Source organism: Durio zibethinus, chromosome 18 (genome assembly GCF_047325235.1).
Source record: "Durio zibethinus cultivar Kanyao isolate XHJ-2024 chromosome 18, ASM4732523v1, whole genome shotgun sequence".
Taxonomy (NCBI): Eukaryota; Viridiplantae; Streptophyta; class Magnoliopsida; order Malvales; family Malvaceae; genus Durio; species Durio zibethinus.
Genome location: NC_143179.1, coordinates 22,993,524 through 23,020,891, shown reverse-complemented (window position 1 = coordinate 23,020,891; position 27,368 = coordinate 22,993,524). Strand labels below are relative to the sequence as shown.

Below are 27,368 nucleotides of genomic sequence, written 5' to 3'. Positions count from 1 at the left end.
GATGGGACAAGTATAATATAGAGATACAGACAGGCCTTTACAAGCAACATTTCCCCAATAAGGAAGAACCCTATTTATTTGCAGTTATGATTTGTACTGATTAAAACAATTTGAAACCAACGTTCACACAAAGCCATACAAGTAATATCTCAGTAAGTTCAACTCCCATTGCAAACCTATCAAATGGATAAAAGATATTCATATATTGGTAGTGAAAGCTTAAAATTAAGACATTGAATGGTCATCCTATAAAGTGGAAGTAGACAAAATAAATTCCACAGAGTTTTATGGTCCATTCAAACATTACCCAAAGATTTGTACAATGGCTGCTCAAAAAAAAGGAAAAAGAAAAATGGGAGAGGGGGAGATTTATACATGTAATCCAAAGTTAGTAGACTTCCACATTCCATTGCTCAGATTTCTTCAGCTGCCTTTTATACTCAGTCCAATCAATACCTGCAAGATAGTGCAAATCCAGCATTAGGGGAATAATACATAGAAATTCTCTACCTATTCTTGTGAAATTTTGGGTTTTTTTTTTTTTTTTGTTTTTTTTTTACCATCTGCTGCAGCAAGTGACACCATTATATCATCAATTCCCTTCTCCATTCCCTTCAATCCACACATGTAGACGTAGGTGTTATCTTTCTTGAGTAACTCCCATAGCTCCTTTGCGTATTCAGCCATCCGGGTCTGAATGTACATCTTTTCGCCTTTCTCATTAGTTTGCTCTCTGCTCACAGCAAAGTCCAGCCTGAAGTTGTCAGGGTACTTCTCCTCCATTTTCTCGAATTCCTGTTATACGCAAACATTTGACGTTTCAGTGAAAATCTCAACAGAAAAAATCAGCATTTGCTTCCGGAAAGTTAAGAGGCAACGCATATCAGAATCAGATCAGTCAAGAATAAGATTCTAGCTTGCTCACCTCCTTATACAATAATGAGCTACTCGTGGGGACACCAAGGAAGAGCCATGCCAAACCATTGAACTAAAGAGCATGTCAGAAGTTAAGCACTCATCAGTACAATAACCATATCTAATTGGTTCAGGAATTATTCATGTTTTGCTTCGTGGTCATGGAGATCGATGCCATTTATGTTTTATATTAGCCTTGATGAGTTAATGCCACAGGTTATAACAGGCTTCATTTGCAACAGCTTAATTCAGATGCATTAACATAATGATCACGATCGTTTTCAGTATTAAATTGGATGCATTGTTTGCTATGTGACACATTGAACTATAGAATAGCTAGCAATAAGACCTTTTAAAAGAAGATAAAAAATATTCATTCTACCTTGTAATCGTCATGCTTCTCAAAGAACATTTTCCACAAAAATGATCGGAAGGGAGCAATTCCAGTTCCAGTAGCAAGCTGCAATGAAGTAGCTGAGTTTGAAAATCTTGATTGGGACCAGCACTTAGTGAATAAAATGGAATCTCCAATCAATGCCTGATAATGAAATTTAGTATGTTAACAGCTTGGTAATATACAAACCATGACGATTGTGGCATTGGGATCTTTAGGCATAAGCATTTCCTTTCCAACAGGTCCTGTTATTTTAACTTCTGCCCCAGGTTTCAAGTCACCTGAAGATATGATTAAAACATTTAGCATCAGTAGGGTAATCCTCCAGAAGTCTATTTCTACCTTTTTCACAACTATTTGAGTTAAAAGTACTAATAACTTTAACAAGAGGTTAAAATCTTTTAACATGAATTGTTCAAAGCAATAGTAATATAGTGTGATGAAATATAAAAGTCCTGCATTCTCACACAAGAAATTTGAGCAGACCCCTTTAACAAGTTCTCCTTTCTCGTTGGTGTAGACTAGCCGTTTCACACATAGGGATACCTGCAAAAATATGATGAGATCAAACCAAAAATGAAAAAACAAACAAAAACTAGAGGAACATGCTAATGGCTTATCGATTTGCCAGTAGCTCAAAGCCTATTCTAGATATCCAGCATTTGATTTGCATCTCATTGTGAAAAGAAAATTAAAACTTGAATATGAATCATGATCCTATAGAAGGTACACCCACAGTTTTGGAGTCTCCAAAATCACCAATAGCACTGCTAGCAATAGAGTATAATCTCAGCTTGTGAGGTTTCCCATTCTTGTCAATCCCATCTGGAATCACACCAATGGATTGCCCTTCTCTGTAGGGAACCTCTCCTGAGCCAATCCAACCAACCAGTCAGCTAAGAAGAAAGAGTATTTTTCACTTCAGCTAATTAATTATCTCAAGATTAGCAAACTTTTATTATTTGATCGTCAAATATTAGAGTTGTGGATAATAATATCATAACGATGCAAGGAGCACCATGGGAATGGGAATGGGAATAATCACCATTAGCATTTGAGCTGTGACCAGCAGACAACAGGAATCTCGTCGACAATATTTTGGCAACTTCTTGCCTGGTTATTCGATTTTGAATTGAATTTGAACATTTTAACTCATCTATTTATAAAATTATACTCGTATATATTGATGTACATAAAACTCTATATATATATATATAACTGCATGAAATAAAATAAAAAAAATCCAATATTTTCTCTTGTTCTTTACACAGGCTTTTGATGATTTTAATTTAGCAGAACTATCTTCAAAAGTTAGCATATGAATATAGCAAAATTAGTTTGCATACCCTCATTGCTGAAGACCATGTGCCAAGTCTCTCCAGGAGCATCATCACCGGTGATCTTAGTGTTTAGAAGGCATCTGCCAATGTAAGGGTCCTTCGGCTTGAACTTGTTAACAACAACACCCTCCTCATTTTTCTTGGATTCCTTTACAACTTTAGCAGGAGCCTCAGTCGTAACCTGGGCTCTGACAGAAACTACTCTCCGCCCACTGGATACATCTCTGTAGTAAACTTGAACCTGAAAAGCAAAAAGCAGCTGATGAACTTCCGATATATATAGCGCTGCCAAAAGATAAAGAAAGAGATAAGATAACATACATACACACACACACACACACACACACACACAAATATGATAGGTTTACCTTCTTGAAGGTGATTCTTTCTGGAGAGATGATAGAGGTTCTAGTAGGAAGAGAGGTGGAATTGGTAGAAGGAAAAGAGACTGCAGCAGTTACAGCAGCCATGTTTTTGACAATGAAGAAAGAAGAAAGGATAGGGGAAAATGCTAGCTAATGGGCTGTTGGTGAAGAAGTGAGGCGTTGGAATAAAAAAGAATGTGATTTTTTTTTTCTCTATTTGATTGGGTTTGGATTATGAATTGGGTGGAGGAGATTTGAAAGCCAATGCAGTGGCCTCAGTGAGGATAAGTCCATGTGTAAATGTATGACCCTCACACCAGCATATATAATGACTTTCTTCTACTCTATTCCTTTCCAAGCCACCAAACTTCATAAATTATTTATTCACATGTGACATTGAAATAGTGCTAAGTTTATAATTTCTTGATGGTTTTGACAAAATTTGCAATCAAATTTCACTGTAGTAAGGATTGGAGATTGGAGGAGGATAAAACTTGTTTAAAATTGTGGTTATATCATCAGAAGTTTGTTACCATACATTGTTTTCACCACCTATCAGATGTTCATTGTTCAGTTGCTATCTAAGATATGGTTCACTAAAAATAAAACAATTCTCAGGTTTTGATTGGGGATTTCAGGTTTTCCAACCAAATATTCTTAACAATATTACTAACATAGTGCATATCAAAATGGGAATTTATTTAGAGTGACCAACAAATTTTCGGGGGATCCAAATTACTTTGGATTATCTTAGCTCAGTCCACCATGGACCCATTTGAGAAGCCCAGTTAGTTTGATGAGAATCACAGGTATAGCCCACTCAATTCATGTGTAAGCAGTCTGAACATTTCATAAAACCCAATTATATTAAGAATCACAGTTTTTAGCCCACTTAGTCCATGATTAGAAATGGTCCACAGACCATTTCAGAAAGTCCAGTCAGGTCGATTCAGTTGAATTTTTTTTTAGACTCATCTTTTAATTATTTGGATGCATATAAAAATAGACTTTTCTTGTTCGAAAGTATCATTGAATTCGTCTCTATTAGCTTGTAATCGTACCTATTCCTTTCAAAAGCTTCATGTTGGAGTCTTAGCTTTTGACCTCTTTTTAAGTTTTCATGTTTCACAATAGTATTTCGACCCGTTCTTTAGCCTAAACTTCACGTTTCTGAAATAAAGAAAAAACAGAAGTAGAAGCAAGCAACCACTAGACAATCACCTTTTACTTGTATGATTTGATAACTTCAATCAGATGAAAATACTAAATTAATTAAATTAATAATGCAAATTATTTAAGTTAGGCGATACATGTGGATGGCGAGGTGCTAGTTGACCTGTTTTACAGGGAAGCTGCTTCGTGAATCATTTACAGTTGACTAACAGATTGGTAGGAGTAGAGTCAATTTATCATTATGTTACATTCAATTGCCGCAGAAATGGAAAACGTCTCCCTTTCCCAATCTTGATTATCCCTTAAACTAAGGATTAATCCATCATCAGTCCTTTTTAGCCTTTTGATTACTCTTGCCAGTGCTACTAATTTCATATCTTTGTAAACGCATGCACCAAATACGTCAAAATGCGGACGTTTCTGTCTGTAGTTACTAATTATGGGTCTAAAGTCTAAACCCAAAGTTTTGGGGGCTACAAAAGTGATTGAAATATGTATACCACCTGCATTTTATAAGGTGTTTTCCCGTTGACTTCGGCTCATGACTTTTTGCCCTGATGTAGAAGGATTGCCATTAAAGAAATGGGGTATCACCAAATCCATGTGCTCCATATGATGTGTAATGTAATGGAGATTATTAGGTAAGCCATAGGAACAATATTCATACAGGTGATGTCTTGTGACAGTTTAGGAGCATCCACTGAGTGAAAAGAAGAAATAAGGAGCTTCCTAGGTTCGAAGGCGATTCTTTTGAGTTGGATCTTAGCCTTTAGTTAAACAAGGAAAGATAGTCATCATGTCTAATTTGATCATAAATCCAGTCTTCTCCTGTGGGTGGATTTGACATGCATGGATGTTTATCCACTTGAACTTGTTAATTGTATTTTGGAACAGGTCAATTTTGACCAAGCCTTGGCTTTGAAGCTCTCCATTTGCTTATTGTATAGTTTTATGAGAGGCTGCTTTTACCAATAGTAGAGAGAGAGAGAAAAAAAAAATAAAAACAAAAAGAACGTTTTCTGATGGGAAAGTAGCTGTAGAAGAATCACCTTCTTGTTGGTGGGAAGCAAGATGAGAAGCCAAGAAAGGTAATAGTAAGTCAAACCAGTTGGTTTGAAGGAGTCGAAGCCCCTGAGGTCTGAGTTTGAATGATTCTTTAAGGGTGGTTAGAAACCACAAGAATGTCAGGTCAGTAAAACTTAGAGAAGCCTACCCAATTATTATTTCACCTTCAAATCATACCCCCCATTTTCTTTTCTTTTCCAGATAATAAGCAATCTTTTCAGACAACTTTTCCCTACCTTAACTCATTTCCAGCTGTTCCAACCAAAATGTCACAAACCTGTCAGGTATCAATAATGCAAACTGAATCCTTTTCGAATAATATAAATAAATTTAATTTCTAAACCAACAGACAGTTTTGATTCCCAAGGGGAAGAAATTCAGAAAGGAACAAAAAAAAAAAATGTGGAACACAGATATGACCTGGTAAACATCTTGAACTCTTTTCTGGCCTTACACCAGCCGTGCTACTCAAAAGACAATCGATGAGGACACAGAAAATAAGCAGCAACTCTGCAAAGGACAGGAAATACTTATGATGATCTATGGAAGACCTCTAACTGTATGTACACTCCATTAGAATGATGAATTCAAAACAAAATGATGGGATATTGTTTTAAACACGAAATTGCAATGGAAAAGCTGTTGAATCAATGAAACCCTCTTGAACCTCTAGACTGATACAACTCCAATCTACTTTTGGCCTCTTGTAAAAGTGGGTCTACTGTTTCAACCTGGGTCATGTGGGATTGCTTGGATGCCCATTCAAGCACTGTAAGCACTTCAGCTTTGGCAAGTTCTTCGCTATCCGGTACATGGAGGGCAATGTAACATAGGAGAACTAATGCTGAGTGTTGAACAATTTGTTCCCCAAAATACACTAGTTGAACCAAATGCTTTGCACCTCCTGCACTAATGATTGCCTTGGAGTGATCAAGGTGTAGGTAGTTGTCTGTGCAAGCAAACTTGGCAAGCGCAATCGCAGCCTCCTTAGAATCTTCAGCTTCCCTCTCATCAAGAAGTTTAACCAAAGGGGAAATCATCCTTGTTTCCGTTGCTCTAAACGTCCTAGCCAAATTACCAATAGCCTTGACACAAGGAATCAGCAGTTCCGAATCAGCTTTCTCAATAATCTTCAATAGCTGATCAACAACAAGCTTACAAGCATGAGAATTCGGCTTAAATGCAGACCTTCTCAAATTAGTATCCTGCTCTGCCACAGCTGTAATCTCCATCAATGCCATAGCTGAATTAAACTGCACCTCATCAGTTCCTTTTTCTAACAAAACCGCAAAACACAACAATGCTCTAGACTCAGTAATACTCCGACAAATAGCCGAGTTCCCCTTAGCAAGATGCCATAAAGCTCTAGCTGCCATTGCTTTCATGTAAGTCTTGGTAGCAGGATCTTCCAATTCCCTTCCCCTGATATTCGCACCCGAAACCGAACCATTCTGCTGATGTTGATAATGAATTTGCATGACATTGCCCTGACTATTGCTCCTAACATGATTATTACTCGGCTTTTGTGGCAACTTCATTGCCATAGTATTGGCAACCACATTATACATCCGGTTCGGCGTTTGGGTTCCCATCGGATGTGGAATCTGACTCTCATGATCTTCATCAACAACATGTTTCACATTATTCACATTCGAATTATTACTACTCGCCATAACCACAGCGTGGATTGAAGTCGCCTTGTTACTAGTAATTGCATATTTGCTATGTTCTTGGATCGTTTCAAACGCCAAATGACTGACGAGTAATCGAATTATGTTATGCTGAGCAAATAAATCTTGACATTTCGGATAATTAGCTGCCAGCTCAGACACCGCCCACGCCGTCACGGCTTGAACTTTCATCGGACCTTCTTTGAGGATTTTCGCAAACACCGTACAAACTCCAGAGAGGATCATGTGCTCGACGCTTTCCGGGTCCCGACCCAGAAGCCCGATTGCTCTGGCGGCGTTTTCTTGGCCTTCCATTTTCCCTTCTTTGACTAATTTCAATAACGGTCCAACCCCTCCTTCTTCTATAATCAGTTTCCCGTACCGATCATTGTCTCTGGCCAACGAAACAAGCGAAGCAGCCGAGTCGGCCCGGTCGTCAAGCGAACCGGTGTAAAGAATCGCGATTTGTTCCCAAATTAGGTACAAAATCGGCTCGTTTGCAGCGATCGGAGGAAGGCCTAAGTATTCATCGTCGCGATCGTCAGCGGAAGCTGAGACGCGTAGGAGCCAGGAAACATCGCCGATTGAGTTTTCAAGCTGAGAAGACATTTTACGGAACGCGGCAGCAGGGATGATTGTGAACACGCGCTTCATAAGGCCATTGGCGCGGCATTTGAGTACCAAAGAGAGAGCTTTCTCGAGGACTTGTTCGGTATCATCGATTATGCGGCGCGTAGGACGTTCGTAAAGGTCGGAACTTGCACGCGCCGCTTGTCGAAGCAAGCCAGCGAGTTTCTCTGTCTTGGACTTAAGCTCTGCACACTCTTGCTTAAACGAACTTGCATCATCCGCTGCTTTCGTTACTTGGTCCGCTAACTGAATCGGCTTCACCAAGATTTGCTTCACTGCATCCGCCATCACAACCAAAAAAACAAAACAAAAATAAAAAGGTAAACTTAATCAGATCAAAAACTAAATAAATCAAATCATAGAGAAAAAGGGTTGATCCTTGTTGGGTTTGGGACTTTGGGAGTTTCTTGCAAAAAGGCTTGATAAGTGGGGTAGTTGAAGGTGTTCGATGAATACAAGTTTTGCAGTGTTAATTGCTGCCGCTTTTGGGTGCTACGGGGACTTTGGGTATTCTTTTTTTGCCTTTGTTTCAGGGTGTGGACGCGTTAGAAAGGTGAAGAAGATTGATGAAAGAAGAAAAAGGCCATTCATGGCGGACGAGTTTACAAGGTCAAACGCGTTTTCATTTCCTTCTTTATAGTATTCCTCGGAAGGCATAGATTTTACCTTGTAACTGTTGTGGTTGATTCATTAGAAAAAAAAAAAGTGGTTTTCCTTGGCTGAAGGGATGAGACAAAGTTGACATCATAATCCGGAAATGTTGCTGTCATTTTTATTTATTTTATTATTTCTTAATTATCAATTTCAATCAATACAGAAAAGTTGCCGCTTTACAAAGTGACAACTGACAGGCACAAACACAAGGGGCCAGGAGGATCTGGCTCACATGAAAATGCAAGATGGAAGATGCAAACTTGAATTGGGGCCATTTTTAAATTGCCAGCGAAAATAGGAAAATGCAAACCCAAGTTAAATGAATTTCCATGTATCTTTGAACCCTTTTATGGTTCATTTTACTAACATCTTTTTCCTTTTCTTTTTTTTTTTTGAATTGTCGATAACTTGATTCATTATTTTTCTATAATAGTTAAAAACGTATCAGCAAATTCAAGAAAATATTTTAATTTTTTTTTTCAATAGCAAACATTTCAAACTGACTTCATGACTTCATTTTGAACCATGATCAAAACCATATATATTATCACAAATGAATTCAAGATAGGAGTGAAAAAAAATTGAAAAAATCAAAAATGGATTTAAAATTATAGTATTTGATTTACTTCATATTGATTTTTTTTATATTCGATTTGGATTAAATTTAAATATTAAATATATATATTACATAAAAATTAAATTTCAAATCGAAAAGTAAAAATTAAAAAAATCAAATCAAGTTATATATTTTTATATATTTTTATTTTTGTAAAATTTTTGTAAGATAAAAATAATTTTTTTATAACTAAATCTATTTAAATATATTAAAAATCATATTAAAATAATATATAAAAAATAAAAAAACTTAAATTAAAAGAAATTTATTAAACTAAATTGATTCGAATCAGATTATATAAAAATTTAATTTGAATTCAAATTAGATTTTAAAAATTGATAATTTTATACATTATTCAAAATAAATTAAATCAAATTCAATCTAATTTGAAACATTATCACTTTTAATTCAAGATAAATGAGAGAACTAGTCATTGAAATATAAAAGGGAAAAAATGAGATGGTTAAGTTTAAGCTTTAAAAAATGACCATTTCTCAATATAATATATGCCTTCCAGCTGTAAATTCTTTGTATTTGTCTTGACAAAAGATATTTTAATGAACTAGTAGTTGGACAAAAATGTTAGCAGATTGGATGGACTTTTGATTTGGATATATAATATAATAATATTGTTATTGCTTCATTCAATATTGTACTAAAACATTGAGCAAAAAATAAAAATAAAAATAAAAACAAACAATGGACAACCTTGTGAATTAAGGCTTTTAATTAGGGTCTGGTTTTAGGTTTGCCTTTCCTTTATAATAAAGTTTATAGGAGCAATTATTTTTCTCTTAATAATTCCTCCAAAAACCAAAGTTCTTTTAGTATGTTCGGTCTATTTTTGGAAGCTAAAGGAGAGACTAAAGTCTCATGCTGGTGGCTATGTATGAACTTTAATTAAATATGGTTGAGAAGTTTGAACTCACATTAATTGAGATAAGTTACTTTCTCACATGTAAATGATTAAAATCTACTGAAATTGTAATCTATTAACAGTTTGTTGTCTCACATCCTCATGGTTGACTCCATAAATGTTCAGATCATGAGAATGAGAGTGATGGGTTGAGACCATGATAAATTGTTTATTTTTCTGTGGATTTCTAAGTGGTCAGCATGTTCATGTTTTTCTGCAAAATATATGCATGCCTGCCATCTTTCCATTCACATGGTAGATGAATATTTCCTTTATTTTATTGTAGTTAAAAAACAAAATAAAATGAAGAAGGTTTAATAGCTTGTTTATATAAAACATTTCTCAGGTATATATATAGTGGCATGCACACTTCCAATGAATTTTTTCATAGAAATATACTTCTTGATCTTCTTTGTCAAGTGGCTTGACAAAGAAATAAGAAGAAGGGGCTTAATTAATGGCACTTGAAGATCATTGTCACTGCCCCATCAGTGTTCAATTGAATAGTAAGGTTATAATGGTGGAATTAATTCGATACTTCTTTCTGAAACCACCCCAGAAAGATGATTAAGTTTACGCTTGTTGGAGTTTCTTAAAGAAGCTGCTTAATTACATATATTTGTTAGCTTTACACTTCTTCAAACTTCGATGTTTTTAATGTCAAGCTTATATATATATATATATATATATATATGTTCTTAAAAGGTATGCATCATCACACTTAAGTGGAGTGTTAAAACTTTGAAGCTTTAAAAGCTGAAAAGTGAGTTAATTTCATTTCACAAATGATATTGAAACCAGGAAAATAAGAAAAGGACCATCCAAGGAAATTGATTTTTTGTTGATTTTCAATTATATTATCTGACTGATACTGCTTCAATGCCAGGCTTAGGCTCAATCAGTCCCTTTCCCCCCTGTAACTACCACATTTTCCCGACATCAAGGTACAGTAAAGACGTACCTATTTTTACAAGATACTAAATTGTTATTGACAAGTCAGGGCTCTTTCATCAAGCTGGAGATCAACACAAAGCAATTCTGTGCAATTCTTTTGAGTGAGAGGACCCCATTGTCCTAATTGATGAAACAGCTTTCTTGACCTGATACCTAACAATATGCTTATCCCGAGTACAAACGATCAACGATGGTTCGTAGTGGTAGCCCGTGAGAGGTCTGAATCTGATTTGTTTAGACCATAAATTTGAAGATTTCACATATATGATTAATCATGCCTACATCTTGGATATGTACAATACTTATATAATCATAGTTCTTGAAGAAATTCTGATGGATATACCCTTTACAGGGCAAAACAAGAAAGACTGAAAGAGAAGTAAAGGACCTGATCCTTTTGAGATGTGAAGAAAAGTTATCATATCATTTACTTTCTGCATCCATTAATAGTTTCAGAAGCTGACATGGATGATTCAAAGAGAACATGTCAGTTGCCATCTGGGGGTTTTTTTAAATTTTTTTTCTTCTATCTTCCTATCATATAATGCACGAGGCGTGAGTGGTACTGTTGGAGGTGAGTGATTCGAGTCCTAAGTTCATTGCATATATTTTGGCAGCTAGTTAAGCGTAAATCTTTCCTGGAAGCAACCGCAGATATGGCATTTGCAAATACTTGCTGAAAACGTCACAATCCAAACAATAACTCAAAAAAAAAAATTCTAAATATGGTGAATGTAGACTTGTGAGCAGTGATCAGAACCTTTACTTAATGGATGAGCAAAACAACAGTGTTAGATAGATATTGGATAATATAATACAAGAAAACAGATGCTGCAAAATATTATTGGAAAATGGAACAATTAATATTAGATGTTAACAGCAGTTTGCAAGGATATAAACGACAAGATAACACTAATGACGAAGCAACCAAACAAGTTTGTAAGGATATATACAACATCGATCATTTGTCATACGAATTGGTTATGGGTTAAATTTTCAGAGTACTTTGCATGGCACAGCTTCACCTTTCCATTAATTTTTCAGTTCGACCACAAAAAAAAGGGTACTACAGTAGCTTCTATGTTCTCTTCTAAAACAAACCAATCCCTCAAAGGTTGGGAAGTTGTTCTTATTTTGTTCGAAACTGTACTTTGGGAGCTCTGTGGTGTGAGTGAAATGTCCAGCCATTTGCCATTCCAACCATTAAAATTAAAAATCCCACATTTCGATGAAAAAAATTCTCAGTATATTATCTAATAAGACAAAACAGAAAAAATTGAAGAAAATTGCTTAAAACAGTCTAAAATGGTAATAAAGGCCAAAATCTATATATGGTTTTGCACGAATTAAAAGGTGTTTTTTTTTTTTTTTTTTTTTTGCATTAAGTAAATATATTTGTTACATATCAATCAAACAACAACTAAGGAGGCAAATTAACCTTGACTTTTTAACTGCTTTTAGTTCTATCTCTTTTCCATTCAAGCTAGCTATGTTTGCCATTCATAATTGAGAACTGAAAATATGCAAAACAATATCCATCTTGAAAAACTTTCAACATGAGCATGTGTTCGATCAGTTTCATATATATGACATTTCAGCCAATCTTTTGGCTGTGTTAATTAAACAAGGAGGGTCACCTTGTCTCCCATTTTTGTACCCATACCACTTGTATCTTTCCACTCGAATTTAAGATTCAAACTTAAACCGAAAAAACACACACACACACAAATTTCAATTAAGTTGTATATCATCACGGTAGGCCAAGCCATGTCCATAAGCTCAAAGTGATTGTCCTTTTAAAGTGTTACTTAATTGTCATTGTTCATCTCCAATCTCGATCGAGTAGCCACTGCTTATGTCTTTAGTAATTATCTTTGTTCATACCACACGTGGCACATGATCTCCACTCACTCACTAACTCACTAGCTAGGTATATTTGTGCTTTCATTGGCCCATCACTCTCCTTTTTTCACTTTTTTTTTTTTTAATTCTTATGCTACCTCTGACCTCCGGGAAGGCGTTATGCCTTGATCCCGGGCTGCCTTTCCGGTGCCGATCATGACATTGAGCTAAGCTCGTTGGCTCACCTATTTATTTTAAGAAATTGAAGCACTGATTAATAAGCTCTGGCCCCTCTTGGAAGACTAAACCAATATACAAATGTGTTGATCATGAGAAATTGACGTTACATATGTACCATTCACTTAAAATGAAAAAAAAAAATTGTCTTAGTGTACTACATAATTGTTTAAGGAAAAAAAAGAGAGAGAGAAGTAAATACCAAGGGTACTTTTCTTCCCGGGCTGTTTTGACATTTGTGACAGAAATGCTGCTGTTTCGAATGGTCTCATCCATGTTAAATTTGCTAAAAGAAACAGATACTTGGGACATACATTTATGGACATGTCAGTGTCGCAGTTTTGTTTTTCGTCTTTTCCTCCTGTTACCTGCGGAAGTGCTGAATCCACGTTTTAGCAATACTGTCCAAAAGCAACCTCATTGGATAACAACCAAGTAGTTAGCTAGGCAGGACAAACATGAATAGGTTGTTGTAATAAAATTAGAAAATTTTCTTTTCTTTTTCTTTTTCAACTTTTCCTTTTCCCTATTTCAGAGCATGCAATTGCATGCATGGAATCGTGGATGTATATATATATATATATATATATATATATATATATATATATATAAAGGGGAAGATGATCATGGAGAGATAGGTTATCTCGCTTTCTGATATACGTACCTTGGCAAGATTCTGTATTGTTTGAGGGTGAGGGTCCATTCTCCAAGCTTTTCCGCTACCAGCCAAAGTCCACAACTTCATTCGTTTTTGGAGTTTTCCAGGGTATATACATGTCCTTCCTGAAAGTTTTGAAATCCATGATAGAGCCTGACAGTGACAAACGATAGGGACATCCACTACTTACTTGAATCTGATCCACTTTAGGTGGTGGATTCTTGACCCCCATCAGATCAGCTTGGAAGCTTTGATTCTTTAGGGTAAAACTACATGAAACAAGCTTTAAAAATTACTGTTACAGATATTAGAAATAATATTTATGCATGTGTAAAATGAGGGTTAAAGGCATCCGACCGACTGAAAGATGTGTGATGGTATTAGGATCCTTGGGATAAAGGAGAGTTAATTAAGTACGGATTTTTATGTTGGTGGGTATTGTTTTCTTGATAGAATATGAATGCGACCACAGAAGATGGAAGAATCCGATTTAAAGTGACAATTCGATGTTGTTTTTTTCTAATTTGATCGATTTATTTGATCTCTTTCTTTTTTATTTTTTATTTTTGGGTTTGATTCTCTTTTTTAGTTCTCTTCTTTCTTTTCCTTTTCATTATCTTTCTTTTTCATTTATATATTGGCCTATTTTCCATGAAATGGACATTGATAATATTCCATTTGCAGAACAAAAAAAAATCTCAATTTGTGGAGTCTTTAATTTTTTTTTCTTCAATTTTTCCAATATGCTTAAATAAATTAAATTTTTTTATGTTTTGGATTAGTATTCAGAAAAAGGGAAGAAAAAAAAAAGAAACCATTGACAATTAACATAAAATGTGAAGAAATTAAAATTGATACTACTGATTAATATTTAGTATTTATTATACTTTGAATGCATGATGTCCTTGAACATCTGTTAAGAAGTCTTCCTTGATTAGCTAGTGGAACATGAAGCATTGGGGACAAATCCCATATTCACAAAATTAATTATTTAAAATATTAGTAATTATTTTCTTATACAAAGATAATTTTTATATTTCAGTATTTCAATGTATAACAAAAAAAAAATCAAGCAAAAACCAGATAAATCAAATTTCAAAAAAGAAAAAGGCCGAGAGATTTAGCTCATTCATTCGATGTACACTCTAGCTAGTTTCAAAGGAAAATCAAATGGTATAATGATATTTTGTAGCCCTCAAATTATGAAAACAAGTCATTTGAGTCCCTCATCTTTTATGAAAAAATGGAAATATACTCGCTTGGTTTGTACCTTAGATGCACAAATCAGGCTTTCCAATTGAAGAAGTCTCACTCGATCGGGCTCATCGGGCTGATGATTTGCTTAACTGAATCTTTGATTTTCTTGGGCCAAATGGATGGTGTCTCGTTAAGGCCTTTTGAAGTGGGTTTTAGGTATCAAACTCTTTGAATTTTGAACTAAAAGCTGAAAGAATGAAGCGATGACCGACTGATAAAGAAAAATTCTCCTCTTTGTTCCCCATAACACACCATTCAGCTTGCAAAGAAGAAACAAATTACAGGAAATTGATCTTATGTTGATACAAGATGAGCTGATGCCTGTTATCCTCAATAGGTGCAGTGTTAAACCACTAGTTGATCCATTTCATGATCCAGGATGAACTAGCATTCAGCATCCTCAATACATGTAATCCAGCTTAGGAAGACCTTCAATTACAGGACTTTTAGATTCGGATGAAACAAAGAGTTCACTCTTTAGTATGGAAAGAGGCTGAACAGGATACTATAATTTACAAATGGGCAGTCTGCTGGTATTGAAAAGAGGGTCAGGCAGGGGAAGGACATTTGCTCATCCTTCCATCTAACTTTGAGATGAAGGATCAGCATCATTTTGGCCTGGGATTTCATTGAAGCCCATCTGAAGTAACCACAATTTGCTTCAGGGTTAGAAGGACCCTTCAAAATGCCAGAAAAACAACTCCAATAATTTCATCTATATGCACCTTTCCAATGTATACTGCAGGTCAAAGACCAGAGTGGTTGATGAATAGATAAAACGTAGGACCTGGTTTCTTCACTGCTTGAGAAACACAAGGTTCTCTATGCCCCTTGGAAAGAGGCATGCTATTCTACACCATCCTTTGCCACTCCAGTAAAGCAACATTATTCTTCTCTTAGTCCAAAAAACAACTGCCATCTTGTTCTTCTTGATCCTTTGAGGATGTACTCCCATTTGTGTGTCATTATGCATTGGACTGCATCCATGATCATCCATCACAGGAGATTCCAGGGATTGATTATTAGAATCAAGGACACCAGTCTGGTTAGTTGAAATATTCATAGCAGAACTGTCAACGCCATTATCTAGGTTTGGACATTTCTGGAAAAATGATCTCAAGGAGAGCTGTTGATTCTTTCTTGCTCTTTTCCTGGTTTCTTTGTTAGGCATTGAACTGACATACTCCCCCTTGAATGCAATTGTAGTGTTACAAGTAGCCTCCTCATTGAGATGTTCAGAATGATCAACTTTTGTGATGGTATTTCCAGAGTCCTAGTCCAAAGAACAGCAGGATATGTCGGTTCCAGGTACATGGCAATTAGTAATCAACCTTTTGACACTATGACTGCAACCTCCAAAGATGATACTTTCATCAGAAAATGAACTTTATACTATATGAGATTTGACTTGTTTAGCAGATTGCCTTCTTAATAAAACTGACACTGTCCAAGAAAAAAGGTAAGAAAGAGAAAATTCTTTGAAAATTTACAATGCTGTAGAAACGATTCTGTAAGAGAGATTTACAAAATTTTAAATGAGACTGCATCCAGAAACGGGAACGAATCTCATACTAAGCGTTTGCTGCAGACCATGAATCATTTGGTTGACATCTAGCAGCTAAAGATGGAGTGCTATGTTGTGAGATACCAGGAATTTCCAATGAGCTTGTGTAAACAGAAGCATGGTCTGAACCTTCTAATTTAATGTTCCACCCTCCTTTCCAACTACATGAGGCAAGACATAGGAAAATATGTGAACAGTATTATCTACATATTCAGATATTGTCGGATCTGATTTAGAATAACATGATAGTTCTGTGAGTTATCCAAGATTATGAGCATAACCATCAAAACTTAGATGTCTGATCATCAGGATGACCACCAAGTAATCTGAAAGCAAAATATTTAATTTTCAAATTTGAAATTGAAACAAGAAGAAAGTCCTAGTTAAGTATCGTGACGTCATTGCTCAATTAAACTACATGGTTGGATCTAATTTTTACCTTGGTGCATTTCCAGGCTTCCACCGCTTGTATTCTGTCAAGATGTTGCACTCCTTTACCTGGCAGGTTACCAAATTATGTCCCTCCACATCATGATCCACATTTAAGCCAGACCCAGCACAGAGAATATGATCTTGAATTGTTCAGCACCAATATTTGATGGCCAGCATGTAAATGCTTCTCTTCTGCAACAAAGTTAAAGATGGGAAAACAAGTAAATATTGAAAACCTTACAACAATAAAAGCCATCATGAAAAGGGCTCTACAATAACAGAAGTAATGCTTATCACTTAATAATGATGAAAAGAAGGCAGAACTTCTAATAATGTTAAAGGAGGTACATTACTCAGCTACAGTAAAATCAATTTCATAAGGAGAAAGATTAAACCTGTTTGGATTTTTTTTCCCCCGAAAACATCAAAGAAATTAGCTCCAGATTCCATTAGCATGGATCTAAACCATGTACTGAACCTACAATGAACATCAACTGAATTAATTACTTTCAAAGAAAATCAGCTTTGACCCATAATACTGTCTACAGAGCTGGAAACAATGGTAGACACAGATAAGTAACAAAAGCCAGCCAGAAGCTTACTCATTCTTCTGAAAATCTGGTCCTGCATCAGAACGATCAATAGCACAAGGAGCAATGTTCAGGTCTCCAACAACAAAAACCCTCCTTCCTCAATGCAAAACAGACTCCCATCTTTTCTACAACACTGACAACCAGTTTTAACACCCATTGGACCGATTCTACATCTTACACGTAAATTTTTCTTATTGAAACAAATTTCGTTACCTCTAATATCTTGAAAAGATTGAGCTTGAATTGAATCCTATCCCCATCATCACTTCATGCTCGGGGTCCATTCAAGTTGAAAAAAACTAACCAATTAAGAAAGATTAAGATAATTGGGTTTTCTTAAAAAGAACCAATTCAATTAAGAACCTTATATTAAACTAACCAAACTGACTATGATCCGTAATAATGCACCCTCCCTCACTATCAAACTTGAGAAGCCCCTCTCTTGAAGACTCCTCAAGCCCTTCAGCTACTGAAGCAGCTTCGTCTTTTCTAGACATTCTAGAAGGCCTGGATGCAGATGATGTCAGCAACTGAGTAATTTAAGGAGAGAACCGAACTGTGAGATTCTTTGCCTCAGTCCATTTTCATTGTAAGTTACTATCTTCATTTCATCATAACTTAATTAATTTCCCTTTTCCTTTTTTTTTTTTTTCTTTCTTTTCTTTTCTTTTCTGGTTTGCTGCAAATCCAACGACGAGGAGCAGGGAAAAATGAAGCAGACAGGGTGAGGGTGGTCACCTAAGCGGTGTCGTTTGGGGGACTTTCTTGGGCCTGTGGATGGGTTTTGTTGAGAGGCCTCTTTTATAGATGTTTGGGTTTTAACCTTTTGCTAGTAAATCAGATATGACCTTTGCTTCAGCCAATTAAGTAAAAGTCAACGGATCCTACTGAAATTACGGTGGCCTACGAACCACTTGAAAATCTGTCTTTTTCGCACGATTTAATAAAATCCGATAGGCCCAGGAACAGGTTCGGCACGTGGTCGAGGCTTGTGGAGAACACGAGTAAGTGCTGTCGTGGTTTCCTCTTCGTTTTCCATTTACGACTTTTCTCAAAAAAAAAAAAAAAAGATCTCCGTTCTTTCCGTGTCTGAAACTCAGAATTCACTCCAGAAAGTAAAAAAAAAAAATTACTAGTTAAGTTTAGGATCATCCTCTTCAACCGGAGAAAACCAGTGTCAAACCCTAGCTTGATTTATAGCTTTTAACGTGGGTGCAATAGTGAGGCTAAAAATCATCAGTGGATCGTCAATCGAAGCTCAACGATTTCTCTAAAGCTGTGGCAGCAGATTTGGGCCCTTCAAATCCTAAACCCAGGTTTTTCTTATTGTTAAATTTGTGTCCTTTCTTTCATATTTCACCTTTTAATTTTCATGTGTGTTGTTATTTTTTATAACTTTTGTGTTGATTAATATTTGATCTGTGAAGAACCGAATGTAACTACAACTCTACAAGTAGTATCTTTTTGTGGGCTATTTGTTGATTCTAATTGATATTCATTGGTTACATATTTTGTTTATTTGGCAGACAAAGGCAGGAGATGGAAGTTAAGGATACAATAGCTGCAAGGAAAGTTCAGAAGGCGGACCGTGAAAAATTGAGGAGGGACAGGCTGAATGAACAGTTTCTTGAGTTGGGAAACACGCTTGGTAAGTTATGGAGATTCGTTTAATTGCTTATATTTGATCAGGTGGCACTGGATTTGTAAATGTTACCAGGAAAACTCATCGTTTCGAGCAGTTCTTTAGTGAGTTAGTGTAGTAGTCATAATTTAACTACCAAATCTGAAGTTCAATGCCATGTTATTTGTTATGGGTGCTTGTCTGATGCGTTTGACTGTTGCCATTGTATTGATGCAAGCAGTTTAAATGACAATTAACAAGAATCATGGTTGAATAACCTAGCTTACTTAAAAGCTGCTGATAAATGGTCTTGTTATTTTTGTTTCATGTTTCCGGCTCATAGTTGCCAATGCACATAGAGGAGTAAAACGTTAAAGTATTGCTTACAACAGTGAACAGAATCAATTCAGGAAGTATAGAAATGTCTTAGTTTCTGCACTTCAACTTTCTGAGACCTTTCTCATTTTCTCTAACTACATTATACTTGGTGGTCCAAGGATAGCTCTTTCTGGAAACATCTCTCACACTTAGTTTGCAGTTTTTTATTCATTTTCCTCTGATCTGAAGTGATGTCTATTCCCTTCTTGGGTTGAAAATTTTGATTTCATAATAATTGGATAGATATATTCATTGCTTGCCTTCCATAAATATGTGCTACTAGATTGAGTAGGAACCTTGAATTTTCTGACCCTGTGTCCCTACCTCAAGAAAACCTATCTTAGGCATGGTTACCAGTATTTCTTCCCTGATGCACTTGTTGCTAAACATTAAGTGCTTGATTTCTGAGAAATCACAGTTTGAAATGCAGACCCAGATAGGCCTAAGAATGATAAAGCAACCATACTTGTGGACACAATCCAAATTCTTAAGGATTTAACTGCAGAAGTCAACAGGCTAAAGGTTGAGTGTTCATCACTAACTGAAGAATCACGTGAGGTGAACTTCTTTAAATATTGATACCTATAGACTATGGCACCATATTTGTTGTTGTCAATTTCATTTTTGTTCCAAACAGCTGACTCAGGAGAAGAATGAGCTCAGAGAAGAAAAGGCATCTCTAAAAGCAGATATTGAAAACCTAAATGTACAGTATCAGCAAAGGCTTAGGGTCATGTACCCATGGTCTGGTATTGATCCTGCAGTTGTCATGGCTCCACCTTATGCATATCCAGTTCCTGTGCCTGTCTCTACTGGCCCTATTGCAATGCACCCCTCACTGCAATATCCATTTTTTGGAAATCATAATCCAGTTGCTATTGCTAATTCCTGCTCAACCTTCATGGCATATCCAACCGCCACCAATCCTCCAATTGAACAGCCATCATCTCAACATGAATCCTCTTCCCGCACTTCTAGCAAAAGGGATTGTAGAAGCAAACCAATGGATGGCCTAAGAGGAAGTAATGGAGATAGATGTGATGGTTCTAACGATGTGGGGACAGAACTGGAACTGAAGATGCCTGGCTCATCAACAAACCAGGTAAATTTTATCATTCTACAACCCTTGTTTTATTGTCTGGGTCCTCTGGAATGCTGAAAACTGAATATAACTGAATGTCATATGCAGGATTTGTCTGCTGGAGAAAAGAAAGTCAAGCAAACACAGAAGAAAGAAGGAAGTATGGTGAATGGTAGCTCTACAAGCCGGGACCCTTCATCTCAATGTCTTCAGGATAGCTCCTCGAAGAGTGTGGATGATGTTTCAAAGTCCAAGAAATGAACAATTTTTCATATTGTTACTCTGACTATTCAGAGTGCGAGTATCTCAAAGCTAACATGTTTTGACTGTGACACCCCCTGGTAACATCTTTGATTGATTTCAGCTTAAACATGTGTTAAGTTCCAAGAACTAATCTTCTATATGGAAGCAAGGGTTGTATAAAAAAAAAAGTATGGAAACAAGGGTGTATTTTCTGCTTGCTGCCAAATTCTTTTGGCATTTGGTGGAGGGTCTAGAAGATTCTAATCTCTTCCACATTTCCATGTGACTTAAAACAGAAACTCTAATTATTTCCTCCTAGGTTGACTTGGTAGATGCTTTTTAGCTTGTGTTAAATCACCAGTAATGCTTGGCCGGTGCGGGATGATTCCATCATCTATGTGTATGTGCTTTGTAAACTTCTTTGTTAATACCAGTTAACAGTCGTATCATTCTATTGTGTTCGTTTAAAATCCATGCAATGGTCTGTATGTAATGTCATCTCGAAGGAATTGTTGTCAATGGAGGAAACTTTGATGATAATGGCTGCAAGATCCGCGTTTTGTTAATATAATTGATTGCAATTTTCGATTCATTGGAGAAGATGTCAGGACTCTGTATCCCCAGTTATTTTCGTAAAAGAGAACTTCATAGCAGAAGATATTAGAGTACTTTGAAATCCAAACAGATGAGTTTTCTACCAATTTTAACACGATACGCCCATTTAACCACACCATAGACTAGAACATTATCTGTCCGTGTTATGCACAAAAGCTGATCCTGATTTAATATGATGAATAATCACGGTATTCCTTTCCGATTGAAAGTTGTTTTTCCCCTTCCGCCAAGTTTTCTTTAGAAAGTAAACTGTCGAAGAATTCAACTATGGAAGGCCCACTTTTCATTGTGGATGAATGATCCCAACTCTGCAAGCCCCTGAGCCACTGATGGACCTTTCAGCTTCCTGAAGGTCAGCCGTTCCTATCCCAAAACCTCCAACATGGAACAAGTTGACTGTGGACTTCCCTGTTAGCAGTCATAATTTACCAATCATTCCTTTTCTTGTTTTTATTGGTCGAGGACAAGTTGCATGAAGTAGCTGTGATAGCTGAAGCAAGTAGTACCCTTCAAGCAGTAAAGCCTCATTTGCCAATCAGGCGGGGCAGCCTTGTATCAAATGGACATCTCACCTAATATAGAAGGAAAGGTAATCAGAGTCTGCCCACGTGAATTCCCGCGTTGGTTGGATGGTTAAATTTCGTTAGTTGAAGAGGAGCTGTCGTAGTTAAAATTTGATACCATTTGACAAGATAAAGATGCTCTTGCTGGAGAGATAGAGTGTGCCAGGTATTAACAATATGCTGTCAGCCATGATCACTGTTGAAAAAAAAAAAAAAACCACATTTGAGCGACCTACTCTAGATCCGTTGATGCAATAAACAAAATATATATTATGGATCTAACATTACTGTTGGACTCAAGATTCTCAAATTCAGAAGATCAACACTCTTTAAAACCAGATTCCATAGCACTGAGTCAGTGACAATAATAAGTAGTCAGCAGGGTTGATTGACAGGATACTATAGACATGTGAATAAATTCGGATGCACCATCTTTTCATTGATAAAATTATTTATAGTCACATATTACAAATTTGGAGGGTAAAACAAGAAATACCCAACCAAAGAAATGTACACAGAGTGACCGTATACCCGGAGCTATCTCACTACTAGAGCCACCATCAACTCTTATATCCCAGACCCCTCAGCAGTGAATTCACCAAAATAGGTACCATCAAACAAAACTAGAGTTAAAAAGCGTCACTAGAATGCTGATGGAGACAGGCAGATGACATGCTTGGGATCCAATACAGATACTAAGCAAGCATGAAATCCGGAAAAAAGCTCCATTTTCCTTCTTGTATTTTTGCTCTCCACTGATCAACCCTCAAAAATTCAATTCTAACCTATAACTTCCGAGTATTTCGCTGACCAGATGGACTAGGTAAATTCCGTGAACCCATGCTTGCAGTTCGTAAAAGTCGGCGAAATTCTGAAAGGCTTATTTTTCCATCTTTATCAATGTCAGCCTCCTCAAGCAAAGGGTCAATGGAACCTCTTAAGCCTGTGTGCTGCAAAACAATTGCACGATATGAATAATGGAAACATAATTATTACACAAGTAACATTCTTCATAAAACGTTAAGAAAGAAAAACACATGCTGCTAGCAATAACATTGGGCTCTTGGGACATCAGGACACCCCAAACACATGAATGCAATTTTGTATATATTATAATATCAAACCTATCATTCACCTAATCTTGCAGGGCTACACTGAATTGAAGAATAGTGAGGTTGATGACCTCAGTAGGATTATCATTTTTCCCTTTTTCTTTCTTTTCAGAAGAAAAAAGATCAACACCATAAAATAATACTTACCATTCTAAGCTCCTCTGGAGTTATAAACCCATCTCCATCTACATCAAATTTCTCAAAAGCAGCCTGTGACTGCAGCTGCCATTTATCAGAATCATGTTCTTCCATTTGATTTACATGTAGAGCTGCCGCAACAAACTCAGTGAAATCAACAAGCCCATCTGTGTTGCTATCAATCTGAGATCAAAGGAAATAAATAACACAAAAATCAAAACCACTAAAAGGAAATACTATTTACAAGAGAATGGCAAAAAAAACAAAAATGAATGACCTTCAGATGAAGAAAAGGAAACCTGCACTCACCGCTTGAAGAATCTCAAGGACACGTGATTCCTTCAGTTTCCAAGGAAGATCTTTAGCAAGGGCCTGCACTGAAACCATCCTTATTAGGATGAAAACAAAGAAGCTCTATGCAACCTAATAGATGTTAGGTGTGATAGAAATGTTTACCTGTCTCATCTCTTCGAGACTAATAGAACCATTCTTATCCACATCAATTGCATCAAACTGATCTCGAAGATCAGCTATCTCCTCTTCATTAAGTGTGCTAGCCAATGCCTACAAGGTAATAATAATTATATATAAAGAGACGAACAACGAAAGGAGGGAACAGTAGCCCATTATCCCCATAAAATATTCCACTAATGTTTCAAGAGGAAGAAAAATTATGTTACCCTCAGAGCAAACTGCTTCAATCGACTATACTTCACAAATTGCCGCAGGTTGCTCAGAACAGATATATCAACAGGAATCTCAGACGCACTTCCTCCTTCTCTAACCCACGGGTGTGCTGGAGAAGTTGAAACCAATAAGATATTCCAGAAATAATAGGAGGATAAAATGATAACGCAATAGAAGATTTACTTTAGTAGCTAATAGCAAACTTGACATATAATATCCATTTACTTAGAGCTAGAAAAAAAAAATGGAAAAAGCAATAATTTACTTAGAGATGATGTAAACACATACATAGGGCCTGAGCAGCTGTCAGTCTAGCCTTAGGGTCCTTCACCAATAACTTCTTCACAAAGTCTTTAGCACTATTGCTAATTGTTGGCCATGGTTTACGACGAAAATCAGGCTTTTTCTTCAAAACCTGAAGTTATAGACAGTTGCATATGAATTCTCCAGAAAAATAAATGCATTATATAAATAAATAAAACCAGATGATAACACATCTTAGACACACCTTGTCAAGTGAATTTCATAAGAAAACGCATGATTATTCAGGGAAAAAAAAGACAGCTAAAGTTACTTGGAAGGTGAAAAAAATCTCCAGAATTTTCCTCATGGACATATAAATAGTTAAAGCATAAAGGATTAAATAGAGTCACAGGGATCCACAAGTATGGTCATTAGTTCATGTGACATGCGCATGGTACAGAAACAAGCATAGCATAAATGCAATTTTCTGTCTACATCTAATAATAATAAAATAAAATGACTTAACCCATAGAAAGCAACGTAAAAAATAAATCAAGATCCATGATTTGGAAATGTACTACACCTCCTTAAATATACCATCCTCAGTCTTATCCCAAAAGGGCCGCTTCCCGCAGAGCAAAATGTAGGTAATTACACCGATACTCCATACATCTGATTCAGGCCCTGACCTTCTTTTTAATACTTCAGGAGCAACATAGTAGGCACTGCCAACAATATCGTGAAACCTCTTCCCTGCAATTAGTCATAATTTAGGATAGTATAGCTTGGATGTTTGTGACATGAGGATTATAACATTAGCAAGTTGAAGAGAGAGTAAGCATAGTAACAAGAGTTGGAAAAGTCAAAATACACAATAGATGGATAAATACATCCTGATAATTTTAAAACATAGTTATTTCGTGTGCGATGATAAGATCTCTACATTAAGTAAATGCCACTCACCAGGTCTGATGAAGTCTGACAAACCAAAATCTGTAGCCTTAAGAGGGGAGTCCTCTCTAGTTGACTTAAATAGGAAATTCTACAGGCAAGAAAAAAACGAGGGAACCATAAGTAAGTGGCATGACTTCCTAAAGAGTAAGCTATGTTAAAGTAGTTGAGCATACCTCAGGTTTCATGTCACGGTGCACCATGCCATGCAAATGACACTCAGCAGCAACTTTGAGCATCTGCCGTACAACTACAGCTGCATCTTTTTCACTGTAGCGGCTATCCTTTCTGATAGAAGATGGCAAGCATAAGTTACTACCAATTGTAACACTTTTGAAAACATAGAAACAAAGTACTAACTACTATATTTGGACCATAAATACACATTATTTAGCAGTAACACCATCCCAAAATTAATTAACTAAGCATCCTTACTTGGCCAATATCCGGTCCAGCAATTCTCCACCCTCACATAACCTAACATAAGATAGCCCCAACACATAATATAGTCAAGATATAGAAGGACTGATATGAAAGCATATAAGTGCAGGCAAAGGCCAAAGATGTGTCACCAGGAAAAAAACTATATATTGCGCAAAACTAAACATCAGAAGACAAGAAAAAGGAAATGGCATGATTAAGAGAAAATCGAACTGAATGAACAGCAAGAAACGAAGATAAAAATTATAAAACTTACTCCATAACAATGTACACATAAGAATCATCCTCAAATGCATTATAAAACTGAACCACATTCTCATGGCCTTTCAGTTCTTCTAATATCTTGACCTCTCGCTTGACATCCTCAACAGCAATTGGAAGAACCATCTGCACCCAACCCAGGGATTTAAAATAAGAAAAAAAGAAAAAAAAAAAAGTCCCACTTCAAGATGGAAAAGAAAAGAATTTAATCAATCCAGATTATTTAATCAGCCAAACACTTACATCTCATGCATGATGCATCTATGGTAATGGCAGAAATATATATTGCACAACAAGATAGGAAAAAAAAAAGTCTCTTGCTCACCTAACCTGATTTAGAAAACAACATTCAGGAAATCAAGCTATTTGGTATCAAGCTAGAATGTTTATCAAGCAAAAAAGAAATTAAAGTTGCCAACACTGCAACACTTTTCTTGCTCAAATCCCTAAACCATTTGTTATCACGATTAGTAGCATTTGGAGATGGAAAACAAAAAAACACCCCACCATGAAAGCAAAGCGAAAGAGATATCAACCTTATCAAATTTAGAATAGTTAATGTAGTGAAACCACAACATCTTCTATTTAATCTCCCCACCATACTTCTATCAAAGTTCGAAGCACAAAATAATGCAGATTATAGGTTGCAGCTTCTCATGAAGCTTCAATTATTATAACAATCAAATTCAATTACTGCAAACTAGCAATCACAAAATTGCTATTACGCAAGTTTTCCATACCAAGATCTTAAAACTGTAATAAGATTGTCAAGCCGAAGACGAATAGATGCAAAATCCTCTTAGCTCAACTAGGTTATAGCAGATCCCCCTCCAAATTTTTCCATACTTAAGGCAATGATGCGTCTAATTAAGACCAACCCGAATTCTCCACATTAGATTACAAAACAGAGAAGAGAAAGGTTCCCATAGCCATGCTTCATATTCAAGACAAAGCAAATTAATATATAAAAAAGCCAATAGAGAATCCAAAGTACAAGCTAAAATTCTCTCACCCCTACCATTATAAAAAAAAATTCCAATCCAAATAAACCCTAAAAATCCCACCTTTAAGTTAACGGACAAAAAATCCCACCTTTTTGGCCCCAAAAAATCCCATCTTGAATATGACAAACAAAAAAAATCTCAAGAACCCAGAAGCTCAATCAACCAAAGGATTATAAAAACATTCTATAAATACCTTATTTTTCTCAATTTTCTTAACGGCAACACGATCTCCATTTGTCTTGTCTGTGGCAACATAGGTGTAACCAAATTGTCCATGTCCCAGCAATTTCCCAATTGTGTATCGCGTATCAAAATCCTTTTGGTACCCAAAATCCGTACGTTTACCGCATGGGATTATCCCACTTTGTCTCCTCGTACTCGGTTTCCCTTTAACCTTTACGGGCTGAGAACTTCTCACCTGTTGTTGCTGCTGCTGACTTTTGGCATTGATCGTTGTTGTTGTGGCAGAGGGTTGTTGTTCTTTGCGTTGGTGGGCGGTGGCGTTGCTGCTTGAGCCACTGACTTTGGTGGTGGAGAGACAGATTCCCATGACGATAACAAAGAAGAAGAAGAAGAAGAAGAGAAGAGGGTATTAAAGAAATGGGATTTAGAGATAGAATTCCATAGAGAAAAAATGAAATAAATAGCAAAAAGGGCAAATGATTAAGTCCCAAAAGAAAAAAGTGGGGGTGGAGGTGGGGGAGACGGTGGTGGTGTGCTATGGTCAAAAGAGGCTTTTTAAATTATTTTATGTT

General features: G+C 36.3%; 4 protein-coding genes and 1 pseudogene across 5 annotated transcripts; 1 reads left to right on the top strand and 4 right to left on the bottom strand.

Moving 5' to 3' along the window:
• Positions 1 to 184: 184 nt before the first annotated feature.
• Positions 185 to 3,219, bottom strand: LOC111300103 (ferredoxin--NADP reductase, leaf isozyme, chloroplastic). The gene is made up of 9 exons (XM_022895730.2): positions 3,018 to 3,219; positions 2,656 to 2,890; positions 2,046 to 2,179; positions 1,777 to 1,855; positions 1,499 to 1,590; positions 1,298 to 1,375; positions 926 to 988; positions 561 to 795; positions 185 to 456 (listed from the first exon to the last, which is right to left on the bottom strand). Exons 1-9 carry the CDS (start codon positions 3,117 to 3,119, stop codon positions 389 to 391), a joined length of 1,086 nt encoding a protein of 361 aa, XP_022751465.2. The 5' UTR covers positions 3,120 to 3,219; the 3' UTR covers positions 185 to 388.
• Positions 3,220 to 5,560: 2,341 nt separating this feature from the next.
• Positions 5,561 to 8,213, bottom strand: LOC111300102 (uncharacterized). The gene has a single exon (XM_022895729.2). The coding sequence runs from the start codon at positions 7,838 to 7,840 to the stop codon at positions 5,900 to 5,902; it is 1,941 nt and encodes a 646-aa protein (XP_022751464.2). The 5' UTR covers positions 7,841 to 8,213; the 3' UTR covers positions 5,561 to 5,899.
• A 6,816-nt stretch (positions 8,214 to 15,029) lies between these two features.
• On the bottom strand, positions 15,030 to 17,882 carry LOC111300818 (DNA-(apurinic or apyrimidinic site) endonuclease 2-like; annotated as a pseudogene).
• Positions 17,883 to 18,305: 423 nt separating this feature from the next.
• On the top strand, positions 18,306 to 21,047 carry LOC111300101 (transcription factor bHLH121-like). The gene is made up of 5 exons (XM_022895727.2): positions 18,306 to 18,591; positions 18,802 to 18,923; positions 19,705 to 19,832; positions 19,912 to 20,376; positions 20,464 to 21,047. Exons 2-5 carry the CDS (start codon positions 18,815 to 18,817, stop codon positions 20,614 to 20,616), a joined length of 855 nt encoding a protein of 284 aa, XP_022751462.2. The 5' UTR covers positions 18,306 to 18,591; positions 18,802 to 18,814; the 3' UTR covers positions 20,617 to 21,047.
• A 1,139-nt stretch (positions 21,048 to 22,186) lies between these two features.
• Positions 22,187 to 27,368, bottom strand: LOC111300100 (calcium-dependent protein kinase 28-like). 2 transcript variants are annotated; one of them, XM_089748017.1, is made up of 12 exons: positions 26,807 to 27,368; positions 25,605 to 25,735; positions 25,343 to 25,384; positions 25,084 to 25,195; positions 24,920 to 24,998; positions 24,540 to 24,709; positions 24,002 to 24,128; positions 23,707 to 23,822; positions 23,483 to 23,590; positions 23,336 to 23,398; positions 23,036 to 23,209; positions 22,187 to 22,726 (listed from the first exon to the last, which is right to left on the bottom strand). In XM_089748017.1, exons 1-12 carry the CDS (start codon positions 27,161 to 27,163, stop codon positions 22,562 to 22,564), a joined length of 1,644 nt encoding a protein of 547 aa, XP_089604143.1. In that variant the 5' UTR covers positions 27,164 to 27,368; the 3' UTR covers positions 22,187 to 22,561. The 2 variants fall into 2 exon arrangements, with proteins under 2 accessions (XP_089604143.1, XP_089604144.1); XM_089748018.1 differs by lacking the exon at positions 25,343 to 25,384 and having other exon boundaries at positions 26,807 to 27,330.

Excerpts from the sequence above, each read along its gene's own strand:
- LOC111300101 (XM_022895727.2), top strand. The coding sequence starts at position 18,815 with ATGGAAGTTAAGGATACAATAGCTGCAAGGAAAGTTCAGAAGGCGGAC. Across the intron at positions 19,833-19,911 it reads TAACTGAAGAATCACGTGAG|CTGACTCAGGAGAAGAATGA; the intron begins GTGAACTTCTTT and ends TGTTCCAAACAG. Across the intron at positions 20,377-20,463 it reads CTGGCTCATCAACAAACCAG|GATTTGTCTGCTGGAGAAAA; the intron begins GTAAATTTTATC and ends TGTCATATGCAG.
- LOC111300100 (XM_089748017.1), bottom strand. The coding sequence starts at position 27,163 with ATGGGAATCTGTCTCTCCACCACCAAAGTCAGTGGCTCAAGCAGCAAC. Across the intron at positions 24,710-24,919 it reads GTCAGACTTCATCAGACCTG|GGAAGAGGTTTCACGATATT; the intron begins GTGAGTGGCATT and ends GACTAATTGCAG. Across the intron at positions 23,823-24,001 it reads GACAGCTGCTCAGGCCCTAT|CACACCCGTGGGTTAGAGAA; the intron begins GTATGTGTTTAC and ends CAACTTCTCCAG.
- LOC111300102 (XM_022895729.2), bottom strand. The coding sequence starts at position 7,840 with ATGGCGGATGCAGTGAAGCAAATCTTGGTGAAGCCGATTCAGTTAGCG.
- LOC111300103 (XM_022895730.2), bottom strand. The coding sequence starts at position 3,119 with ATGGCTGCTGTAACTGCTGCAGTCTCTTTTCCTTCTACCAATTCCACC. Across the intron at positions 2,180-2,655 it reads CATGGTCTTCAGCAATGAGG|GAGAGGTTCCCTACAGAGAA; the intron begins GTATGCAAACTA and ends GGATTGGCTCAG. Across the intron at positions 1,591-1,776 it reads GGTCTGCTCAAATTTCTTGT|GTGACTTGAAACCTGGGGCA; the intron begins GTGAGAATGCAG and ends TCATATCTTCAG.